This window comes from Daphnia magna, linkage group LG4 (genome assembly GCF_020631705.1).
Source record: "Daphnia magna isolate NIES linkage group LG4, ASM2063170v1.1, whole genome shotgun sequence".
Classification (NCBI taxonomy): Eukaryota; Metazoa; Arthropoda; class Branchiopoda; order Diplostraca; family Daphniidae; genus Daphnia; species Daphnia magna.
Window position 1 is genome coordinate 3,335,046 of NC_059185.1, and position 24,101 is coordinate 3,359,146.

The 24,101-nt window shown below is 38.2% G+C and overlaps 2 protein-coding genes and 3 long non-coding RNA genes across 8 annotated transcripts; 4 read left to right on the forward strand and 1 right to left on the reverse strand.

The window, feature by feature from the left end:
* On the forward strand, window positions 1-5,004 carry LOC116921713 (ABC transporter G family member 20). Its single transcript, XM_045172331.1, has 14 exons — window positions 1-64; window positions 164-234; window positions 291-1,600; window positions 1,727-2,149; window positions 2,210-2,303; window positions 2,378-2,692; window positions 2,806-2,948; window positions 3,024-3,225; window positions 3,294-3,471; window positions 3,547-3,662; window positions 3,761-3,831; window positions 3,922-4,010; window positions 4,078-4,254; window positions 4,324-5,004. Exons 3-14 carry the CDS (start codon window positions 1,404-1,406, stop codon window positions 4,629-4,631), a joined length of 2,313 nt encoding a protein of 770 aa, XP_045028266.1. The 5' UTR covers window positions 1-64; window positions 164-234; window positions 291-1,403; the 3' UTR covers window positions 4,632-5,004.
* Window positions 5,005-6,979: 1,975 nt separating this feature from the next.
* Window positions 6,980-9,453, reverse strand: LOC116921723. 2 transcript variants are annotated; one of them, XR_006645500.1, is made up of 3 exons: window positions 8,345-9,453; window positions 7,598-7,798; window positions 6,980-7,531 (listed from the first exon to the last, which is right to left on the reverse strand). It is a non-coding gene; the product is annotated as an uncharacterized LOC116921723 (long non-coding RNA). The 2 variants fall into 2 exon arrangements; XR_006645499.1 differs by having other exon boundaries at window positions 7,598-9,453.
* A 232-nt stretch (window positions 9,454-9,685) lies between these two features.
* LOC116921716 (ABC transporter G family member 20) lies at window positions 9,686-14,187 on the forward strand. Its single transcript, XM_032928049.2, has 12 exons — window positions 9,686-10,106; window positions 10,436-10,858; window positions 11,199-11,292; window positions 11,358-11,654; window positions 11,714-11,910; window positions 11,995-12,202; window positions 12,295-12,472; window positions 12,537-12,652; window positions 12,708-12,778; window positions 12,846-12,934; window positions 13,017-13,193; window positions 13,258-14,187. Exons 1-12 carry the CDS (start codon window positions 9,916-9,918, stop codon window positions 13,563-13,565), a joined length of 2,349 nt encoding a protein of 782 aa, XP_032783940.2. The 5' UTR covers window positions 9,686-9,915; the 3' UTR covers window positions 13,566-14,187.
* Window positions 14,188-15,284: 1,097 nt separating this feature from the next.
* On the forward strand, window positions 15,285-16,636 carry LOC116921720. The gene is made up of 2 exons (XR_004393528.2): window positions 15,285-15,389; window positions 15,510-16,636. It is a non-coding gene; the product is annotated as an uncharacterized LOC116921720 (long non-coding RNA).
* A 2,881-nt stretch (window positions 16,637-19,517) lies between these two features.
* On the forward strand, window positions 19,518-21,916 carry LOC116933967. Of its 3 annotated transcripts, XR_006645494.1 has the most exons (5): window positions 19,518-19,735; window positions 19,809-19,968; window positions 20,041-20,161; window positions 20,214-20,333; window positions 20,401-21,916. It is a non-coding gene; the product is annotated as an uncharacterized LOC116933967 (long non-coding RNA). The 3 variants fall into 3 exon arrangements; XR_006645493.1 differs by having other exon boundaries at window positions 20,041-20,333; XR_006645496.1 differs by having other exon boundaries at window positions 19,809-19,956; window positions 20,041-20,333.
* Window positions 21,917-24,101: the final 2,185 nt, after the last annotated feature.

Sequence of the window (24,101 nt, forward strand, 5' to 3'; positions counted from 1 at the left end):
ATTCCAGATGCCGCAACAAAGATCACGCGGGATTACAGCACTGGTGGATGAACTCACGAATCGGGTATGTGATCTGCAACCTTAACCGTGGGAATTAATTTTTAGGAAGAAAATAGGAAACGATACGCTACATAAATTTTTTAATATTTTTCTATCGGTCTAGCGGAAATTTACGTCCGGTTGTATAATATACAGCAAGTGGAACTTTGTCCTCTCGATCGGATTTCTCAAAAGGTATATGTAAGGCTACTATATCGATTAACTGACTACAATGTTACATTACGTACAAGGCTATGTAAACAAGGTTACGTTGTCAATGGGCCTTGTGGGTTTTCCGCTTACCCGTTTATCCCAACCACTGAAAATTGGGAAGCGTAGGAAAAGTAAGTCACACCATTATTATTGTTTTCATTTTCTAAACCTTGTGAAATCAAAACGCGGACTATTTCCTTCATTGGTGAGGAAACGTTCATAGACAACGGAGGTTGGTCCCACAAACTAAAACGTTAGTTTCCAATCTACACTGTATACCCCCTTGTGTAATAAATAGGACAATTATGGTTAGTTAAGTGTTTACGAATAGCTGACTGACATGGGCTGGGTGTATCTTGAACATTCAACCTTGTCTATAGATGATGATTTATCGAGTTTTTAAAGAATTATTATTCCAAAACACGTGCCAGTAAATCACTTGCTTGCGTGACATTGGCTACTTCTTTCGTCGTTGTTATTTTCAACGAACGACGTCGTCCCAAGAAGATTTATGTGAGGACAACAAGAAGTCGAATGACTTGGCGCGTTGTGTCCAGGCCATGGTTATACAAAAATAATGATAATTGAACAAATTCTCATACAAAGAGTTTGACACTAGCACGGTAATTCCCTAAATAAATTCACGTTAGTCACGATCTTGACCCAGAAAGCGTGTCGTACTGCGCATCACGTTACGAAGCTAAAAAAGAACTACAAAAATTCGCTTTTGTATTTCCCGGGCTTGTTACATTACATTGGACGGCCTCAACTTGTTTGAGACGCAGTTGGAGCATAAGAGGAAAGGACAAAGCCTATAAGAGAAAAAAAAAAAACAACCTGAAATTTCTCAATAAACTCATCACTAAAGAGTCTTTTTCATTTTCCGGCCTTGGTTTGTTAGAAAACCAGCACAGCATGACTTCATATATGATTGCACGCCTTTTACGTTATGCCACTTCGTGGCTCTTTGTTAGCCCTTAGTTTTTAAAAGATCACCTCTCTGCCGCATCGTCACTCGTTACCTGACCACTAACCACAGTGTTACATCTCTTCACTTTCCCTGATTTCGACCTATGTTTCAGTTACAGCCCAATTGCATCGCTACTGGATTTTTAAAAAATTACATTTCTCGTTGAATTGACATTCACACAATGCAGAAAGACATTGAAGATTTCAAAGTTTTCGTTTCTTCTCATCGGTTCGCAAGTGAAACAAACAGCGATCCAGGCGGTGGTGTTTCTCGTGGTCACGCAGTTCTCGTCCGGAAGGCGACGAAAAGCTACGGCGTTGGAAGAAGCCGTTCTACCATACTCGACGGACTCGACATGACCGTTAAGAAAGGCAGCATGTAAGACACACAAAAAAAGTTCATTTGAAATGTGGTTATCCAATTGATCTTGTTCATTAGCAAGAGAGAGAGAATAAGATTCTTAATCAATGTCATCAGATAATGACGTAATTTTGGGGAAAACAGATACGGATTACTGGGAGCCAGTGGATGCGGGAAGACGACCCTGTTGAGCTGCCTAGTTGGTCGCCGTAGTTTAAACAGCGGAGAGATCCTGGTCCTTGGTCACGAGCCAGGCACTCCGGAGAGCGGAGTGCCTGGTCCGCGGGTTGGCTACATGCCACAAGAACTGGCATTGTACGGAGACTTTACCATCAAAGAGACGCTGCAGTACTTTGGGCGTATTTACAACCTACGGTCGGCGTTTGTCGATTCGCAGTTGGAGTTTCTTTCAAATCTGTTGGATCTTCCACCGAGTATTCGTTACGTTAAGACGCTGAGCGGTGGTCAACAGCGACGAGTCTCATTCGCAGTCGCTTTGTTCCACGAGCCTGAATTGCTTATCCTGGACGAGCCAACTGTTGGCGTCGATCCTTTACTCAGACGCAGGTAAAGATCAGCAAATAAATGCGTTCACATCTCGTTTCATCTTCTTGTACTTTTTGGTAGCATTTGGAATCATTTAATCCGCCAGAGTGTCGATCATGGAAGAACAGTCATTGTAACAACCCACTACATCGAAGAGGCCCGAGAAGCTAACACGGTAAGAAGAACGATGAGAAACACATCAGTTAATGTGGTTGATATCAAAATGAACATGTTTTGCCTTTTTCTTAGATTGGAATGATGCGGTCTGGTCGATTACTAGCGGAAGAATCACCCAAGAATCTTTTAAGGAATTCTAGACGTCCTTCGTTAGAAGACGCATTTTTAAAGCTTTGCATGGATGAGATTAATGACAGCGATGAGCAGTCCACTGTCGTCGCTCATTGCACTTCAAACGAAGACGGCCAGACATCAGCAACGGTACAGCCAGATGACAACATAACAACTGACAACAGTTGCAATCAAGTCGACATTCATGAAACGGACACTGGGCGTGTCCATCACACGAATGGGCAAGCGTCATCTGCTACCCCGGCTGATCTTTCTGTAAGTAAGAATGAGCTGCTCATTTAAAAAACGGATTTAATTAAAATGAAATTCTTTAAAAAAATAGCGCGAATCAGCGCGTTAAATAGTTTTCTATGTTTTAAATGATGCAGAACGCTCTGTCAAACCTTGGGATTCCAAATAAGGCAGCGAAAATGAAGCGTAAAAATCATACGACCAACGTAGCCTTACCTTCTCTGCAACGACTTGGCGCTCTCATCCGCAAAAATTACTTGATGACTTTTCGCAATATCGGGTACAATTAGCGCTTTAACTGTTAATCGATCTTTTTAATTACTTCCTTTTACATTTATTTTGTCTCCGATAAAAGGATATTTGTCTTCATCTACCTGATCCCTGCTTTCCAAGCAATCGTTTTCAATGTGACACTAGGACATGAACCGATGAATCTCAAACTTGCCATCGTTAATGATGAACTGAGCTCAGGTAACACCTGTAATTACACGACGGAGTGTTCGTATTCGATGCTCAGCTGTCGATATCTTCGGTACATTAAAAAGAATATCATACAGGTTCGTTACTTGTTTGATTGATCGTAGGACAATAATTCAAACGATATTTTTTGGTTATGAATATGTAGATGCCATACGGGAATATATCGGATGCTTTGGAGGCAGGTAAAAATGGACAAGTGTGGGGCGTGATCCACTTCGGACATAATTTCACGGAGGAGTTTGAAATTCGTCAATCGGCCGGTGATTCGGCAAGTTTAGAAAACATCATCCGCAGTAGAATCAGCATAAACATGGATTCTTCTAGTGAGTATCCGTATATATTTAACAATTCCTTGTAATGAACATCGCCTTGAAATTAGTTGTGAAATTCTTAATAAGACCAACAGATTGACGTTTTTATTGAAAAATGGCTTTTGGAAGCGTTTGGAGATTTCTTCAAAGATTTCATGAAAGCGTGCCAATACGAGCCGGAAGCGGGTTATATCCCTGTCGTGGTACTTAACGTTTATACCTTCTTTTCATCTCAATAATTTCCTGCGTTGCACACAACAATAAGCAATTAACCTAAAATGGTTTTTTTTTATGAACCTAGTTTCTCGATCCGGTTTATGGTGAGAAAGACACTCCATTCACTGAATTTATGGCTCCTGGTCTTATTATCTCGTAAGTACTTTTTCTAGATCATCTTGTTGTATATCTTATTTTTCTCTGCTCATTCATAAGCAACAACTTCCTTACTCCATTTTTGCTAAGGATCGTGTACTTTATGGCCGTCTCGCTGACTGCTGGCGTTTTTGTTTCTGAAAGAAAACAAGGTCTGCTCGACCGTTGTTTAGTGGCTGGTACACACATCAAACAAAATACATTCAAGTATTAGTATCTTCTAATTTCTGAAAATCTTTTCGACAGGTGTGACGATGACAGAAATTTTGATTGGACAGCTAGTCAACCAGTTCTCGATATTGATCGGCCAAACTACTCTGGTCTTCCTGTGCATGTTGCTCGCGTTCAACATTCCCTGTCACGGCAATTTAGCCCTGGCCGTATTCATCACTTTTCTTCAGGGCTTTGTGGGAATGTGTTTCGGTAAGAAATATCCCCCACAATTTTACACTCAACTGAATATCTAAATTAATTCTGATCATGTGTCTATAGGCTTGCTTATAGCCACTCTATGCGATAACGAAAACAGTGCGCTGTTACTATCGCAAGCAAGTTTTCTACCGTTCACAGTTATCAGTGGCGTTTGCTGGCCAATCGAAGGTATGCCACCTTACCTTCGAAATATCGCCTATTCGATGCCACTGACGTACGCCATCGAATCTTTGAGATGTGTTTTCGCCCGCGGGTGGGGCATCGATCGACGTGATGTCTACGTCGGAATCCTCATCAGTATTGCCTGGATTCTTGGCTTGTTAATTTTATGCCTTTTTGTTATACGTATCCGCAAGTACACCAGGTAAAAGCAAATCGTGTGTGTGGATTAATGAAATTGCATTTGCTTTCATTGAGGAGCCCACTGTCATGACGATGTTGATCCAGGTCAGTTTGATTGGGCGGCTGGATTTGCAGGTGCATATTAGGGAACTTATTTATTATCGTTGAACGAACACGCAAAAAACGTATCCAGCATTCTGATTTATGTTATTTAAATTTTGATTTATTTATTTATTGAAAACCCGGTGTATATCCTCTCATTATTCCAATACTTCCATTAAGACAGCTGGACTTGAGTATTGTACAGTGTTTGAACATTTACAAGTTATGATTGTCTTCTTATCGAATCAAAGATATTAAACAAGAAAATGGAGGTTGTCAATAAAATTGGTAAATTTATTGAGGACTATCTTCGTCACTGTTCATAACGTTGTCCCTTCGTTTGTTTATCAGTCACAAACCTACAGGAATACTCGTGGCTATCGAATCTTGAAATAAACATACTTTTTCTCAAAACTTTGTTTCCTTGTCCCCTTCTTACTCACCTTAAAGCCTTATTGGCAATTTGGCGTACCATTAAACAGTTCGCCAGTCAATTGTCGCATGAAAATGACGTTCATTTCCTATAAGCGCTTCGTTACAGATAGCTGCCTAAATTGCCGTTTTTCATGGAATGTCCTAAAACTCTGCGACATCCTCGTGGTTGTTCTGCTTTCGTTCGTTTGCCAATCACTAGAATGGTGATGTTTGCAACGCTACAAAAAGAGAAAACATGGTGAACGTACGGTGAAAAAGCTGCCACGAAGAGGTCGAATGTCAAGTAGAAGCATCTACAGTCGAGACCTTGAAAATCTGAATTTTTGAAATATCCGGAATAATCTCAAGTCAGCACTAGAATCAGGTAGTAAACCAATGGCTACCTGAGAGAATCGTTAGATCGTTAGACGTAGCGGAAGATATACTAAAACAAACAAGGGTTCTTGTTATTGTTTAAACTTTTCTTCACTCTCTTTGTTGTTTAGTTATAGCATAAACAAACACGTTGTTGGGTGAGCAAAGTTGATTTTTCTTCAGTGTACTTGTTAATCTTCAAAAATTTCATTTAAATATTTTCAAGTTGGTTGGTAAAAGAAGGAAAAAAAATATAACCGAATAAATTCATCGGCAAGTTCTGTTTTGCCTTATTTATGAGTCATGCAAAAGAGAAATTAAATTAGATCAGGGATCAACACACCTGAAGAAGAGATGTCTAAAAAACGACATGCATATTGCTTCGTTGCTATAATCCTTTTCCAAGGTCAGAGCAAATTATTTAAAACAAAAAAGTTTTTAAATTCGAAATTTAAATATTTTTGTAGAGCTCCGAGATTTTGCGTCAAAAAACAAACAAAATCAAACAAAAACAAAAAAAAGTAAATGTCGAATACTTAAGTGGGCATAATCCTTTAAGCCTTTTATGCCTACAATGCCTAGGCAATTGCTTCATTTCTGTAATCCTCTGCCAAGGTCAGAATAAATTATTTAAAACAAAAAAGATTAAAAATTAGCATAATTTTCGTTCAAGGACATAGGAAACTAGATGTTTTGCAAATGCTATACTTAATGAACAATCCCCGGGGAAAGTGTCTTTCACTCTTGTTTTTCTTTGCTTGCAACATCTAAACAATTTACTTATCTAGTTTCATTGCTAATATTCTATCGATCGTGTTAATTCATTTAAAGTTTTCCAGACATTGACGTTGGAATTTCGTCTGAATAGAAACTCTTGAGACTGCCAGATCTTGCACAAGACGATCTTTGCCGAAGTTCGAGGTGAACCGGCACATGGACTGGATTGTAGTAAAGTTCAGTGGCTTTCTCAAATATCTTATGAAAGCGTGCCACCACGAGCCGGAAGCGGATTACATCTCTGTGGCAAGGTACACGAACGTTACCTCATTTCTCAGCTTAATTGTTTCCTGTTGATACAACAATAAATGGACTTTGCATCGTCTTTCGCCAAAGTATCTCCATCTGGTTTACGGTGAGAAAAACACTATCCATTGACTGTTTCACTTATGTTCTACCCCTCACAATTACCAAAGGCGTTGGCTGGACAATCAAAAGTATGTCACCTTACCTTTGAAATATCGTCTAATCGATGCCACTAATATATGCAATCATATCCTTGAGAATTTGGCCCTCGGATGGGGCATTGATCCACACGATGTGTACGTGGGAATCCTCGCCTGTATGGCCTAGATTCTGGGCTTGTTCAATTTGATGTCTCGTTGTTATTCGTGTTGGTAAGTACGCCAGGTGAAAGTAAAAACCCGCCGCATGATTCATCAGTTTGTCTATGGTTTCCACTGATGGTATACTGTTATGACGGGGATAGTCCTAGTAACATAACTGGCTGTATTATGCCTATGGATTACCGTACATCTATTGCTGGGATAGGAAACCGCATTAGGTAGATCAAAGCCAAACAAGAATCGTTAAGCAAATTAGATGTTAAAAATAGAGTTGAGGAGAAATGTATGCTGGCCTTTGAAAAGTTTCTCATTTATGATGTAGCAGAATTGTTTTTTTAGATTTATCCATATCATATCTATATTAGATAGTTTTTCATAAAGAATATTTGATTGCACACCCGGCCAAGGTTGTATGCAAAAAAGGGAAAGGCACACGATACGAACTAGGAAAAAATTGCTATAGAGAACGCCGATTACGGGCTGTAAATAGCAAAAAATGGATGCTAGTAATAAACAATAATGGCCGTTGCCTAGAGTACGTACCTGACCTAGTAAGTCGTTATAAACGGGACTTTTTAGGGTGGACGTCAGCTTTTCATTTTTGATAAACTAGATTGCTGGGTGAGAGCGCAAAAACGGAATTCAAGGAGAGATTGCATCACACATTCTTGTCACCAAATGTCAGCCAACGCCTACATTAAGAATATTGAAATGAATCACTTTCGATTTCTATAAGTCCTTTCAAAAACTCTGCATACCTGAAAATTCAGCACCATGCGTATAGCATCGAGGACATCACGGCAGAAAAGGTAATTAAGCAGCAGGGGACATCCGCTGGTCTGTTGGACGTTCACGTGATTTCTTCCATTGGCCGTCTAGGATTTCCTGGTTGAAGATTCGCTAAAGAACCGGAAGCTTCCATGCTGTGAAGAGAGGACCAACGCGACATCTTTCATATCCTGAAATTGCAGGTCCAAAGCTCTTTTAGCTTTAAAGGTATTTAGCCATTGAAAGAACCTTCAATCATTTTTCTAATTCGAAAAGCGAAAGTTCTTTTTTAACTAGTAAGTGCAAAATTGTTTCTTTTTAAATAATAGAAAAGTTTTTTCAACTTCTCCACGCAAGGCCATCCTCCCTTTCCCTATTTATATGACGTTTAGGTTGGTCGATGGGAAAATTGCCAACCATTCACCATCTCTATAGTCGAGGTTGTAGTCTTACGACGGTAAATTTTACTAACCATGCAAGCCACGCTGACTGATAATATACGTGCAATTTAATGGCATACGTGCTTCGTTTTGCATCCATCGCTTTGGCTAGGACAAGGGATGTAAGGTTAACTAAAGAAAAAAGAAGCTAACGTGACGGAAAGCCTTTCTCACAAAATTTATTTGTTTTTCCTTCAATACTAAAAAACAACAAAAACTAACTTTGAAAGGTTTGAAGTCTTAAACTGACATTATTTCGTTTGACACATCTTTCATTCAACAACTAAAAGTACTTACGCATTTTCTTTTTGCATCGCTTGTCTTCCGTGCTACCCTCTTCTAGTATATCAAATGCTCTCTCAGGTTTCCCTGTGTTCTACGCATACGTGGAGTTAAACACGTCTTCTTGTGTGATGCGCTCCTCGCTCACTGTCAGAGTACGTCATTGTTTCGGTCACGGAAAACGATTCGACTTTCCTGTATGGTTTTGAAGGTCAATTCCCAGAGATGTTACCTAGGTGTATGTTTCCCCTGTTAGCAAGTCACTTGGTGTACTAACTCATCATCGTCAAATGTCATTTCCATCCGTTTGTTTCATGAGGAAACAAATGCAGAACCAAACGTCACAACAAACTGCCAAAAAAAGGTCGTACGTGCGTTTCTTTTCATTCTGATTCGTCTTATTGTTTTAAAGTCTAGTCAGGTAATACTAAACTTAAAGACGGGAAACAAATTCTATAGAGCCAATTTAGCTTTCACCTGCAACGATGTCGACTTTAGTGATGTCTTATACCAATTAAAGTGCATCATTTTATTGAGGTCAGGTTGCCAAACCCCCCAAAAATAAGGGACCTAAGTTTAACTCAGTAATGTCACAATGAGAAATGGCTTCGTACTTTTGTTTAAGGTGAACTTCACAGGTGAATGTGCCTCTATCTACCTGTTTGATGAGTCGATATCAACGAGCCCATAGGGTCTTTTGATAACTAATCAACAACTTAAAGCATCATATGGGACTTTCTTGAAATGTCTGGTATTCCAAGGTCCCCTTTACAGGTTGAACGGAGAAACTTTCTTTTGGTCTTCCCGACGAGTCAAAGTTGTTAACTAAGGAAATGAAGGTTAGGCATCTCAGCCGAAAGAGAGAGAGAAAAGAGAAAACCTTTCACTAACCATACACAGTATAGACAGTTATCACCATAGTGACGAGAACAGCTGTCGCTGTTTTTCGCCACGATTTTTACGGGATCCATTCGGCCTTGGAATGCGAAAGATAACACGCACTGCTGCACAGGTAGATATTTGCTGTGTATAGTTCCTACAGGTGAATGCTTACCCATCCAAACAATAATAGGAAAGAGAAAATCAGAGAAATGAAAAAAACAACTCGAAAAATCTTTTTCCTTTCCAGGCTGTAGGCCTACTTCTCACCTGTTCAAGCACCCAGTTAGATATACACAACAAGATGTAGCCCATCGCCTGAAGCAATCATGTCTCAGCAGGATTGTATTTTTCGAGATGGCTTTTACCTACGGATGAGGGTTAAAAAAAAAAAAAAAGTCTGATTACGGAAGGGAGTGTATGTACTCTCTTTCGAAAAGCATGGGGGATGCCGCAGAAGAACTGGAGAAGCGACAGAAATGCTTCGGGCATTGGGCTACATGTATCCACCCTGCTATGGTGGTGCCACCGCACAATGTAGTTGTTCGTAGTCTGGCGGCAAACACAGTCCTATTAGATCTTGTTGTCTCAGTGCTGTGTTGGCTTTCGCTGGCGTGTCGCATGTTGTTTTACATCAGTGGGGCAAAGGTGCACATGCACTTGTTATCCTAACAAACTTTTGCGTGTGAAATAAAACATTAAAGAAAATGAAGAACATCGCCGGAGGATCGGACGTGATTGTTCCAGCGAATCGGATTATTGGTGAAACTAACGAAGGATCAGACGAAACTGTCGTGCACGCGGTTACGGTCCGTAATGCAATTAAAGTGTACGGAAGCAAAGATAACCGATGTGCAGTACTTGATGGGCTAAATATGACGATCAAAAAGGGAGCCATGTAAGTTAATCCATTTAACCTTTAGCTGAAAAATTTGTTTCAAATGGAATATCTCACTTGTAAGGATCGAAATGACCAAAACATGTTTTTTGGCTATTCGTAAATTATTCATTGAAAAACGAATGCGGTGTGGTAATGCAATGTATTTGCATGTATAGACCCGAGAGCACTAGAGAAGATGACTACGTCACACAACATAGAGAAAGAAAGAAACCGGATTTATCCGTTAACCGTTTGGATGCATTCTAGTTAGATACCATGTTGCCAGCATAGTTTTCATTCATTCACGAATACTGCGTTAACCGTTAGCCAATTAAATTTTCATTCAGATACGGATTACTTGGAGCCAGCGGGTGCGGCAAGACGACCTTATTAAGCTGTCTGGTTGGTCGTCGCAGTTTGAATAGCGGCGAGATCGTAGTACTGGGTCAGGAGCCCGGCACTCCAGGCAGCGGAGTGCCCGGCCCGCGAGTTGGCTACATGCCACAAGAACTGGCATTGTACAGCGACTTTAGCATCACGGAGACGCTGCGATATTTCGGCCGCATCTACAACTTGCGGATGGCCTTTGTCGATTCACAGCTGGAATTTCTATCCAAGCTGCTGGACCTTCCGCCCAGCGATCGTCCCGTCAAGACGCTCAGTGGCGGCCAGCAGCGGCGTGTCTCGTTTGCAGTCGCTTTATTTCACGAGCCTGAATTGCTTATATTGGACGAGCCAACTGTTGGCGTTGATCCTTTACTCCGGCACAGGTGTGTGGGTATTCAAAATACGTTTCATTCATGTCCGACTGTCTACGACCTCGACCCTTAAATGGGACAGTTGTTTTGATTGTCCAACACTCATTTTGTGATTTGTGAGAAAAAAATGCAAATGGGTACTTTTTGTTTCAATCTCCGGCCATAAATAGTCCTGCACACTGTTTTTGTTGTTTTCGTTTTGGTTTTTGATGATGGGTTTTTGTGGAATTTGTTTTCTCTTTTGCATATGTTGGCCCTTTTAGAAACTAACACAGGACTTTCCCTTGCGTTTGATGGTTCGAAACTTTCTGAATATTCAATTCTTAATTACTTTTGTTGTGTGTAATTGCAGCATTTGGAATCATCTTGTTCATCAGAGTGTCCATCATGGACGGACAGTCATTGTCACCACTCACTACATTGAAGAAGCGCGGCAAGCTAATATGGTATCCATTTCAATAAGAAATGAAAAATTCAAACAAGATTGCTATTGAATTCTTAATATCTTTAGATCGGAATGATGCGTTCTGGTCGTTTATTAGTGGAAGAATCGCCAGACAGCCTGTTGAATCATTACCAACTGCCATCACTGGAAGAAGTATTCTTAAAACTTTGCATCACGGACCGCGGTAATAGTCGCAACGAACAACTTACCGAGGTTGCAAACGTTCCCAGTCACGTAGCAGCTCAATTACCACAGCCTTCAGCAGATCATGTTAATATGGCATTTGACGACTCGCTTAGTCAAATCAGCGTCCCTGAACCAAACCGTGACGAATCTTCTGCATCACCGGCTAATGGCTCGGAAGTATAGCTACTAAAATTCAAGCCCCACCCGCTAAACTATTAATTTTAAACGATATTTAGACACCATCAGTCGACATCGAAATGATTAGCAGAAACAGGGATAACTCAAGCGAATTAACTGTTAGACCCACAGCAGCCAATAACGTTATTTCTGCAAAACGCCATCAAAGTCGTACCTTCCGAATTGCTCTTCCATCTTCGTATCGGCTGAATGCGCTGGTGCGGAAGAATTTTATGGTTACGTTTCGGAACATCGGGTGCGGTTTTATTTTTTTAAACTTTCCAATTGAACAGATGTCGAGCAAATATTTGACGGTTTCGTTTATTGTCGGTTGATTAAGGATTTTCGTGCTGCTCTACTTTTTGCCCGCATTCCAAGCGACCGTATTTAATGTAACACTCGGACACGAACCCACTGGGATCAAGATGGCCATTGTCAATGACGAACTGAATCCGAGCCAGGGCCGCGTTTGCAACTACTCGACAGATTGTTCGTACTCGATGCTCAGCTGCCGATATCTTCGATACATTAAAGACAACATCATACAGGTTGAATGCTGTTTTTCTTTTCTCTTCGTCTGACGCCTTGCTGATTGTAAGCTAAAATAATTAACGCAGGTGATTGTACTCTTTCGATGTAGGTCCCCTACGAAAGTGTGTCGACCGCGTTGGATGCGGGCAGAAAAGGGAGCGTCTGGGGTGTGATCCACTTTGGACATAATTTTACGGAAGAACTCGAGATTCGGCAATCCGAAGGAGATGCGGTGAAAATCGAAAACATTATCCGAAGTCGAATCAGCATCAACATGGATTCCTCTAGTGAGATTCAACGGTGTTTTTCAATTCTCTAATCAAAGTGTAATTCCTTTTTTGTATCGTGCAGATCAACAAATTGACGTATTTGTCGAGAAATGGCTGTTGGAAGCCTATGGAAATTTTTTTCAAGATTTCATGAAATCGTGCAAGTTTGAACCAGAAGCTGGTTACCTCCCAGTAGTGGTAAATGAAGTTTTACAGCTAATCTTTTTCGTCATACTTAAGCAGATTTGTACAGTTTCTAGATCCAGTGTACGGCCACAAAGATACTCCCTACACTGAATTCATGGCACCTGGTCTCATTATCTCGTGAGTTGATTTTTATTGATTTAATCATTTGAAATGAACATTAATTTAAAACATCTGATATTTTAAGGATCGTATACTTTATGGCTGTTTCGTTAACTGCTGGAATCTTCGTCGCTGAAAGACAGCAAGGTCTTCTTGACCGCAGTTTAGTGGCTGGTACGTCATACAGGATACTTTCTCGTAGTCGAGGAAAGACCCTGTTAAGTAACTCAAATTAATGACACTATTTCTTTTACAGGAGTGCAGATGACCGAAGTCCTGATCGGTCATTTGGTCAACCAGTTCACTGTCATGATCGGCCAAACAGCGTTAGTTTTCATGTGCACGTTACTGATCTTCAGTATTCCATGTCATGGCAACCTGGTCCTCGCCATTTTTATCACTCTACTGCAAGGCTTCGTCGGAATGTGTTTCGGTAATAAATTAATCTTGAGTTAATCACCTTTTCAAATGTTAACCTTCATCGATAAAAATTCTAGGTTTGTTGATTGCCACGTTATGTGACAATGAAAACAGTGCCCTTTTGCTGTCGCAGGCAAGTTTTCTTCCGTTTACGGTTATTAGCGGGGTCTGCTGGCCCATTGAAGGGATGCCGTTCTATTTCCGCAGTATCGCCTACGCGATGCCACTGACGTACGCCATCGAATCTTTGAGATCGATTTTTACGCGAGGATGGGGCATTGAACGACTCGATGTTTACGCAGGTATTTTAATCAGCATTGCGTGGATCTTTGCACTGTTGATTATGTGCTTGATTGTCATCCGCGTTCGGAAATATGCCAGTTAAACATTTGTTGTCTATCCAGTCCCTTTTTTTAAATATTTTGAACCTTTTTTCTTATGTATTATCATCTGTTTGTATCTGAATTTTAATGTCGTGTTGACGTGGCGTTTGCTATATAGTTAAATAGGGCAATGTTATACCTGTTCCAAAGGTTCAATCCTCTCCGGATCATTGAATTTCCTTTGGAAATCTATTCTATTTTTTTTTTTACTTTTTATTTGTACGGGACAAGGTGAAGGTCAGATTTCTGGGGAAATCGCTGTGTTTTGGGGACAAGAAAAAGAAAGCTCAATCAAAATGAAAATAGAATTGAAAAAATAGCTGATGGATCGTTGAAATGAAAAAAAAGCTTTATTCACAGCATGGAAAATAAGGCCTCCTGTAGAGTTTTCAACAACAAAGTCAAAATCCCTTTCCCTTTTTTTTTTCTTCCCCTAAATTCCCCCAGATTTCTATAAGGATATTGTCTCTATGGTCGCATGTTTCCAGAATGACTTCCTCCCAAATCTTTTTTTATCGCAGTTTTTGTGCATCCCACTTTCTTTCTGAGCGTGTATTGCTATCTATTCATTTTATTTTATTATTTCAAGGGCAAAAAAAAAAAATAATAAAACAGGAAAACGTACTAAAAGGTCCAACGAGTAAGTCCCAAAGACAAGACGGGTCTCTATCGTACCTATGCGGTCGCAGGTTTCCCTTTATTAAAAAAGGGGACTTCCTTTTTTTCTCTCATAAATAGCATAAGGACGCTGTTCAATGCGCTGACCATGAAAAAATTGAAAGTTTTCATGCTGCACTGTACAAAATTTTAAACTTTACAACTGTCGACTTCGTTCTTCCACGGGATTTTAACTCTCAAATGAAATGGATTTTTGTTACTCCAATGTTCAGAGACTCGCGGTGTTCGTGAAGTTTTCGACAGCAAAGAAGTCAAACCTTGCTCGTGAGCACATTAGTTCACTTAAAATCAGCAAATTTCATTTGAATAATGAGATCTAAAATACAAAAATAGAACAAAACCAGAACCTGGTTGGGGCATGGGGATGAGTGATTTTCCGCCCGGTGGGACTGCCATCTGTTGACAAATGAGTTTCTGTGTGGAGTGAAACCACATACCCACAAGAGGCGCTCCCACCGGGCGGAAAATCATTCTTTCGCCCCGACCCAAAACCCCCGTTTTTTTTTTAATAGTAATCCCCGCAAGAGGGTACCCCTTTTCTGAGAGGGAAAATAGCCATAGTGGAGGAACCAGGGATCTATGACTCTGATTTAATTAATTTTCGTTAGGAATTAGGAAACCAGGTACAATTTAATATTTAAAATTATTGCAGAAGACGCAGAATGTTCTTAATATTTAGTGTTCCAGAACATTTCTTTAATGGGCAAAGCATGTAAAAAAAAATAAAGACCCCACTTCTGTCTCTCCTATCCCGCCTATTTTAAAAATAATAATAATTTAGAGACACAATTAAAAAGTTTTCGACGCAGCATCCGCAACTGGTCTGTAAGTTTTCGGTATCACTTAGTCATATTACTCATATTAAGGTGTTATATTTTATAAAGTTTTTGGTTTAACGAACAACAAAACTATTTTTAGTTTATTCTTGTCTTAATCAGAAATTAATAATTAAAGAAGCACGTTTTACCATATAAAATATATAAAATGAAGTAAGTCAAGACGCCACCGCTAGAACAAAATGGAAGGGAGGGTAAAGAGAAGGGAGGGACCGCTTGCTATATAATGCCTGAAAATTTTTGTATGCAATGCCATTTGGCTAATTGTCTTAGTCAGTGAAAACAACTACCAAGGTAGTACTTCAAAATTTGGTGAGTTTCTCTTGTTATCTTAATTACGTTTCATATTTTTAGTTTTGTCCATTTTAAAATTATGTGTTTGTACGTAGTGTAAACGGTAAATTATATATTTTCTTCATTAAAAAATTTCAGCGAGTATCATGTAAATTTGATGGACGAGAAGGTCTTACGAAGACCACGTGTTCGTCAAAGTTCGCCCGGTTATGTTTTCAGTATGTTTCTTACTGATGTATACAACAAATTTGCAAGTTGTTGCGGGAGAGTTTTATAAAGTTTCTATATTTCAGTTTTCCCATGTCAGTAGTTATAATTTACTTTCTGATTGGAGTGTCTGGATATTGATTAATGTAGTCTTTCACTATCTGCTTGTAGGAATGGATATATTGCTTCCAGTGTTGCTGATTCCATAGTGTCATTTCATTGGGTTTTGAAGTTCTTGGAGTTAGGTTTTCAATTTGGTTTCCTTTGTGGGTCTGACAGTCACTTTGAGGATTCTACTGGTCTTCGGTTGGAGAATGGCTTGTTTTCAACTTTACAATTGAAGGGCAATATTATGTTCAACTCCATTCCATGGTCATGTAATGGTGAACACTATTTGCTATTCTAGGATGTTTGGGTTATGAGCTGAAACACTGTCATTGCCAGGTGTAACTTTTGGTCTCTGCAGTGGTTTGTTGGTTGACTAATTCCCTTGAATTCCTGTAGGGTGTTGGGTGCTATGTGGTTGTCTTTTGTTAGTTTTGTGCTTAAGCTGTTTCTTTGGGTTGTATTGCAGTTATCTTGTCTGAGCCCTTCCATTGATCTTTATTGGCGTTTTAGTTCCTCATTCCAAGCAGTTTAATGGGGGTAGCGTTTTGCGCTTAGTAATTGGGATAGTTGGTGGTAGACTGTTTCGAAACTTTACTTTGATGGAATTGTAACATTTTGACATTCTTAATATTTCTGTGGTTATCCGTTATTCTTACTCATAAATGTGCTGACAGGTGTTTTTATGCCTTTCGTCGTCGTTCAGTAATAATGGTTTTCGTATGTTATTTAGTTGCGGCATTGTCGATTGTGTCCCAAGATGAAAACGATGGCTGGATATACGAAGCGAAGAATATTTATGTTTTAGATCCTGGTTGTAGGGTGAGTGACTCCAACCCACAGTCCTTGGTTTTGTTCGGCTTCGGGTATGTTGCAAAGGTAATTATCGGAAATTACTGGTTTGTAAGTGGAAGTCGGCTTTGCTGCAAAATAAATTTTCAATCTTGATGTAATCGTTGGATGCCGGGTTTAGCTATTCGGGTTTTCTATTCCGGTCATCACTTGTCCTGATAGTGGGAGAGCATTTATGCCTTCAGCAGTGTTTTTGTTGTTGTCATACTTACCGTTGTATTTAATCTATTCTAGTCAAATTTTTTTTTAAATAAATAAAAAAAAATTTTTTTTTTTTTTTTTTTTTTTTTTATTAAAGGAAGAATAGTAAAAAGTAAAGGTTTTTTTTTTGTGGGTTTATTTTTTTTTTTTTTTTTTTTTTTTTTTTTTTTTTTTTTTTTTTTTTTTTTTTTTTTTTTTTTTTTTTAGGGGTTAAATTTTTTTTTTTTTTTTTTTTTTTTTTTTTTTTTTTTTTTTTTTTTTTAAAATTTTTTTTAAAAAGGGGTTTTTTTTTTTTTTTTTTTTTTTTTTTTCCCCCAAAAAAAAAAAAAAACCCAACAAAAAAATTTTTTTTTTTTAAAAAAAAAATTTCCAAAAGGGTTTTTTTACAATTACTTTTTTTTTTTATTTAACCCGGAGTTGTTTATCCATATGTAACATTTGCTTTCGATTTGAGCTCTGCATTGTTTAGTACCATTTCTACAACTTGTATGATAAATCAAACTGTCGAGATGCATTCGACGGATATATTGCATCGATATAAGCAAAGCGTTTAATAGATAAACAATGATTTGTCGATGAATAAGCGTTAACAGTTTGCGTACGTATGTCCGATTCTTATCACTTCTCACGGTAAAGAGAAGGTTCGTTAGAATTTCATTATCACAGTATGATATACTATTCTAAAATCGCATAATGAAAGAACAATGGGGAAAATTAAAGAAAATAAAGAATGCCCATGCATACGACTAGATACATAATACCGTAATTAATTGAAATCTTAAAGACGTCGCATAACATGTCAATGTGTTCAATCCAACTTTCTTGATGTATCTGAAAATTAACATCAAAATTTCCATCTCTTACCTTGCTGGCACATTGAAGACGATATCAACACGTCATGATACTGAAGAAATACTACAGAAATCAACTTAAACACAGGCAATGCGACGAAAAGGTGAAACGAAATAATGCTTTCATTCGTCCTGCCACCGTTTCGTTGAATCTTTCATTGTGCTTCCCTCAGCGAACAATTTTAATAATTTCGCCAAGTTAAAATTAGACGCTTATTCCAGATATAATAGCAGTTCGCTATTAATGATAATTTCAAAACTACTTGCTCCGTGAGAAATAAACTTGGTTTTTGTACTTGTCGTTGAATTCGAAATCGAAATCACGTATTTTAAACTAAATCTCAAATTTAGCAAAAAAACGAAAAGTAGGAAGGCTATACCGTTACCACTTGTCAAAATTCGCATAAAATGATATCTCTTGGAATTCTATGGAAATCATCGAGTATGTTTTGATTGATTGTATATTGTGAACGTTAATTTTGAAAATTGTTAATTGTGAAATTTAATTTTTTGTTTAATTTTTCTTGTTCAACAGAACCAAAATTCTGTTAACGTAACCGATTTTGGTTACTATTTTTTTAACGTTTATTTCAAAAACTGTAAACCCCAGGAGAAAGCATTGGAGTAAGTTCAGAGAAATCAGAACAAACGGGGAACGAATAAAACGATTTATTAGGGAATTCTAAGGGTAGAACAAAAAAACTAGAATAATTCCGATGAGCTGAAAAAGGAACGAAAATAATAAATGTAGGCAATATGTGAAGCATTGTTTCCGTAGGGAAAACGGGGAAAACCCCCACAATATTTTAAAAATAAATTCTTGAAACGTTCTCATTTCTGCGACTCACCACCGGTAACACCGAGCATATTTACCTCCACTAGCCCAAGGCCTACTTAAAGCCTCGCTTACACTAGAGGTTTTTTAAGCTTTTAATCTTTTAATTTTAAGAAGTTAAGGTTAAGAAGGTTAAGGCTTTTAAGTTTCTGGCTTACACTTATAATTTTTGAAAGTTTAACAGCTTAATAACTCAAAAGCTTAATATCTTAAATATCAAACTGGTTTGATATTTGAGCTTTTAAGTTGTTAAACTTTTAGGAAAGTTTAAGCTCTAGCCAATAGGAATATTCGGCTAGTGCGTACTTCTTCGTAAATTTGTTTGCACTGGTGCCACCACAAAGGTTATTATATTTGTAGTTTTATTTCGGATGTCTTTTACGAATAAGATATTTCTTTTTAAGTAGAGTTACCGCAAATAAAAGAGCTGTGAATCCAACAACACATTTCGTTTCCACTGGTACACGTAAAAATCGTAGTTATCCATTTTGATGACGCTCAACATCAACACAAAAATAGCACTTCGTCTGCTTATATTTATTTGCGTTTGCACGAAAACTAACTCCGCCTTCTTTAAAAAAAAAGTCACTTGACAGTGTAAGTTGAAAAATTAAAAACTTAGCTTAACTTCTTAAGAACTTAAAAGATTAAGGAACTAAAAACTTAAGAAGAACCTCTAGTGTAAAGCCTCGCTTACACTAGAGGTTCTTCATCTTTACATCGATAGATCTGTAGATCTAGTTCTTTAACCATCATCTTCATACCGATGAAAATTTTTTTTCAATGGTGATATTTATTTAATAATGAGAATATTACTAAGTGGACATAAATCTTTCTCAAAGAGGTTTTTTTACATATGCTGGAATTCTTTGACTAAAAGTTCAGGATTACTCTTAATAAAAAAATACATGGAAACCCTGTTATTGCTTAATCTTGTATTTAAGTTTTCGAAGCAGTCGCAGTAGCAAGCGCCAGATAGCGCGGTCATAACCCTTTTTTTTCCCCTCTGATTGGTTGTTGCCAGGATACGCAACACCGTCATAGGAGGTATTCAAGTTTACAGGCCTTAACCATTAAGTAGGCCTCGACGCCATTGCTTCTCATTTTAATGGCGCTTGTAGTTGCAGTGTAGGCTGCCATTGCGGCCTACACTGTGTAGTCCGTTGTTGTGTTTGTTGCGTAGTTTATAATTATAAACTATTCGTATTTCAAAATAAGCGTGATGAATCTATTGCCCGAAATGAGTTCTCAGTTCAGCAAACAAGATTACTGGAAAAACTTTTGAAAAGAAGAAGCAAGAAATCATTTGAATGGTGCAGTATACTTGCATGCTATTTCTTTTAGTTTTAATTTGCTATCACACACACAATGTTTTCATTTCTCCAGGTATAGAACCTATCAGTAGCGCAACAGTGTATTTCATAAACACATCAACCCCTGAGATTCTAATTGGAAATTGTAGAAATATAAGCTTTTTGTGTTGGTCTGCGTAATCCTGGCTCTGTCTTATATCATCCATAAAGCATCAACACAAGTGAGTTCATAGGTATGCAAAGAATTTTCTTTAAATGAAATCGAAATTGATGATTGTGTTTCCTGGCAACTTTTACGATTAAAGAGATCATTAACACCTCAAAGGCTGCTGGTATACCTGTAATCTCTAATCAGCTCCTAAACAATTACACCAGAAATATGTGCCACCAATAAAAGGAAGGATTTATAAAAAAGTGCCCAAATAAGTAAATGGGAAACAATGTTTCCTTTCATTTTTTTACTTCTATCTTTTTATAGATGACAGAATATTTTGAAAAAGTAATATGTGCTATATGACGGTTGCAAATTGATTAAATTTGACATGAATCGAATCTGCTTACTGAAACTAGAGGTGGATGCAGATTCTAGTTAATGAAGGTAAACAAAACATTTTTTGATCTATGAAAGTTAAATTAATTTTGGGTTTAACTTTTTTGAATTTTAGCCCCTGCTGGAAATAAAATCTGTTTTCATCAGAATCATTAGTTAAATAACAGTTCTGATTTTTTCAGACGCAGTTGGACGCTGAAACATTGCGAAGATTAGATTGGCTTTTTTTACGTATGATAGAAAAGCCGTCCACCTAGTGGAACAAAGGTAGTAGTAGTAGTAGTAGTAGTAGTAGTAGTAGTAGTTTATCTTATTGCATTTGGCTTTTCTATCATGTGGTGTGATTTATTTGGACGGCTTTTCTATCAAAGTATTTTCCATCATCATTCGTGGACGGCTTCTTTGCCATAGGAGATCGCCTAGACATCAACTTCAAAGAAGCCGTCCATGAATGATGATGATGGCAAAATATCGATCAAAAGGAAGTCAGCACAGACATCTCGGTTTTTAGTAGTATATACGTATATATAGTTTTAGTAGCCTATTACTTGCATAATTAGTAATCTTTTGGCCCGTTTCTCCTTGACATGTGATATGCTGAGCCTGGAGTGGATTTGCACAATGAGACTTAGACCTCGAATGCTTGGACAACAGCAAGGAAGGTGTCCGTGAAGTTTTCGACATCGGACCATTTCTGGCTGTTCATTTCATTGTCAAAACCGTCTATGTATCATGTAATGAAAAATCTCAAGAAACCATTGTTTACGGTCATCATAAAGGTATCTTACTGTAACCAAAAAAACCTTCAACTTGCATCCTTCTTCATCGTATGCCAACTGTTAGCCGAGTTGTCATTAAAATGGATGATAAAAGGAAATCGCTCACATATTGCAGGCATGTAGCGGTTGACAATATGGTGAAATGATTGCGACCTACGTCTTTCACGGAACGTCTACGGATTTGTACAATTGCTGAGTGGCTTTAGCACTTTGGGAAATGAAGTCCCAAGTAAAATTAAACTTTTCTTCTCTTGCTAATTAGTTAAAAAAGAAATTTCTAATAATGCAAGGAGACGATTCTGATGGAAATTCAGTATACAATGGAAAGTCATGGCGTGAGTGTTGATCTTCCGTTGCCTCGCTATCCGATCTGACTAGTTGTCTGGGTAAAATCTTTGGCATCACCAACAACGGGTTGATTTAAATGTAAAAGTTTGCAATAGATTCTTACCAAGTTATCTTTCTAGGTTTTCGCTGTGATTTTCAATCAGTATGCCGTTTCAGAATCACCTGCCAGAATTTTTTTACAGGAACATGGCAAATGGTAAAATTTCTATCATGTAAGCTATGTAAACAAGAATTTGTATGCTTACCTCTGTTTCATTTTCTTACTATAGATTAATAACCATAGATAGCAGATCTGAAAAAGTTTTGGTTGGGTCAAGATACAGAAAAACCAAGAAATTACAAAAATTGGATGCAGGAAATCGAATTTCCATACTTAAATCGCATTCTTGTGTGTTACGGTATCAATTTTTAAAAAATTTGAAGTGCATATCTGGGCTCCCTTCTTTTCTGTGGCCCCGTTTCCCCTTGACTCATAATAAGCCCGTAGGGGGTCATGCCTCTACTGTACGGTATATATAAAAACAACATATATCGAGGTTTGGAGGGCTCTGGCCGGAAAGGGGACGTGGGGGTCCTCATGGTTCGATGAAATGCTTATGGAGGGCCATGTCGCTACCCACAAATCCGAATTAAAGGTTAATCGCTCCTGTAAAAATGTTCCAAATCTTCAGCTCTTCTTCCGGCTTCTCTTAGCCACGCACTGGGTAATCTCCCCGGTGAGTCGACTGAGGCAGTGTCTCCCCCTGCCTTGGTTGACAGCAACTTTTGAAAGGGTTATTTTGCCTTTTAAAAGTTGCAAAATATTTCATTATTTGAAGAATTATCAATACAAAATTTATTTTACATTAATTTTGAAAAACTTTCATACTTTCTTTGTGTTCACATTCTATACAATTCTGGACTTTCCATTTTTTTCTTTTAAGGATTGAACTCTTAACATTGCTGAGATGACACTGGTGTTCAGTTTTTGTACTGAGAAATCCGGAATGGCTTTATATTAGCGCCGATGAAATTCCAATCCTGGAGTAGGTTGTTTACTGTTATAGATACTTGAATCTCATATAATGAGAGTTTTATTTTCCTGCAGATTATATTTATTTACAAACATTGTATTTGTCGGTTTATCAGATGGATTGATATGCTTTCAGGGATTTTAATTTAACTCATTCGGGTATCGATCCCTAAACATTCGGCGTGCATTGCCGATGCTCAACCATTGAGCCACGAGTTACATTTACTTGTGCACTAATATTAGAAGGTACTAAAAGATAATAAAGACAATTTTTATAGGCTCGTAAAACTATATGCTGACCTGAATAGCTAGAAATCAAGGATTATAGCTCTGTGGTAGAACGTTGGGTAACAGATTGAAAGGTCTCGGGTTCAACTCCCGGTTGACGGTTTACCCAAAAAATATAATTGTGTTTATTATGTGCATTAAATGCGGACATGTTAATAGAAAATTATCTTGAATCACGCTACAAGAATTATTCTAAGTCCAAATTTGTTGAACTCAAACGACACGAAAATATAGACAAATTGATAATATGACTTATGGCTCAGTGGTAGAGCATCGGTGTGGTATGCCGAAAGTAAAGGGTTCAAATCATAAAAAAAAGGTGAATTATCCACAATAAATTTCAACAAATTCAGTTGAATGATAATGTATTACAATCTCATCAATATGTATTACAAATCATCAAAATCAAATTGAACAATTTATTGAAATTTCTTATTGGATATTATATTAAATATTGCCAAAATATTCGTCCCATTACTTCGTAATGGGGAAGTTTCTCGACCCGACTGGCAGACGTTAGAGGTGGACACCTAGGAATGTTGGGGGCCCTGGACTCCAGGAACCTCCTGGGAATCGAACCACGGACCTTGGAGTTGCTAGACGGATGCGATACCTTCCTGGCAACCCCCCCTATATCCCCCCCATTGATATTTGATCCCCTATGTACAACTTTGCACTGTTACCTTAATGTGTTGGAGACTTAGATTCCCACATGATATCTCTCGTAGCTCAAAGATAGAGCGCTGTACTGTAATACTATATACCTTGAGTTCAAATCCCATTCAGATGTAGTGGATTATATATCGAGTGGTGAAATACATTTACCCAGTACGCAAGACATGGTGAAGAAAACTGTAATGAAATTAATAAAAATTAAATCGTGTTTTATTAACAAACAATTAATTTAGCAGAATTAATCGTTATAGAATGTGTTCAAGGTTTCGTCTTTTATCAGAAGCTTATTACGATAGCGTCAATAAAGTAAATCACCAGACATATTGAGTACTTTTTACCTCTGAAGAGATTTCATCCACAAACATCCAGCGCCACAATCCGATTCTCACCCATTGAGCCATGATTCATACATACACACGGACAATACCTTCTTGTTGCTTAAGGGCAACCTTTTCCCACTTGTAAATTATTAAAGTATAGTCTCTAGCCTATTCCTCAACGAGCAAATAGGTACTTCGCCTGCAAGGCCCACGTGTGAACGATTTATAACAGCCACCTTCAGAGTTTGATGGTTTGATGTGGCGACCGTCGCATTTGTTTTCTGGGCAAGGCGAAGGCCGGCAGGTACCATAGTCGTTGGTATCCGGCTCAAAACATTGGCCATGATCACAAAGACCCTTTGTCATAAATGACACAATTTTTCAACAACAAAAA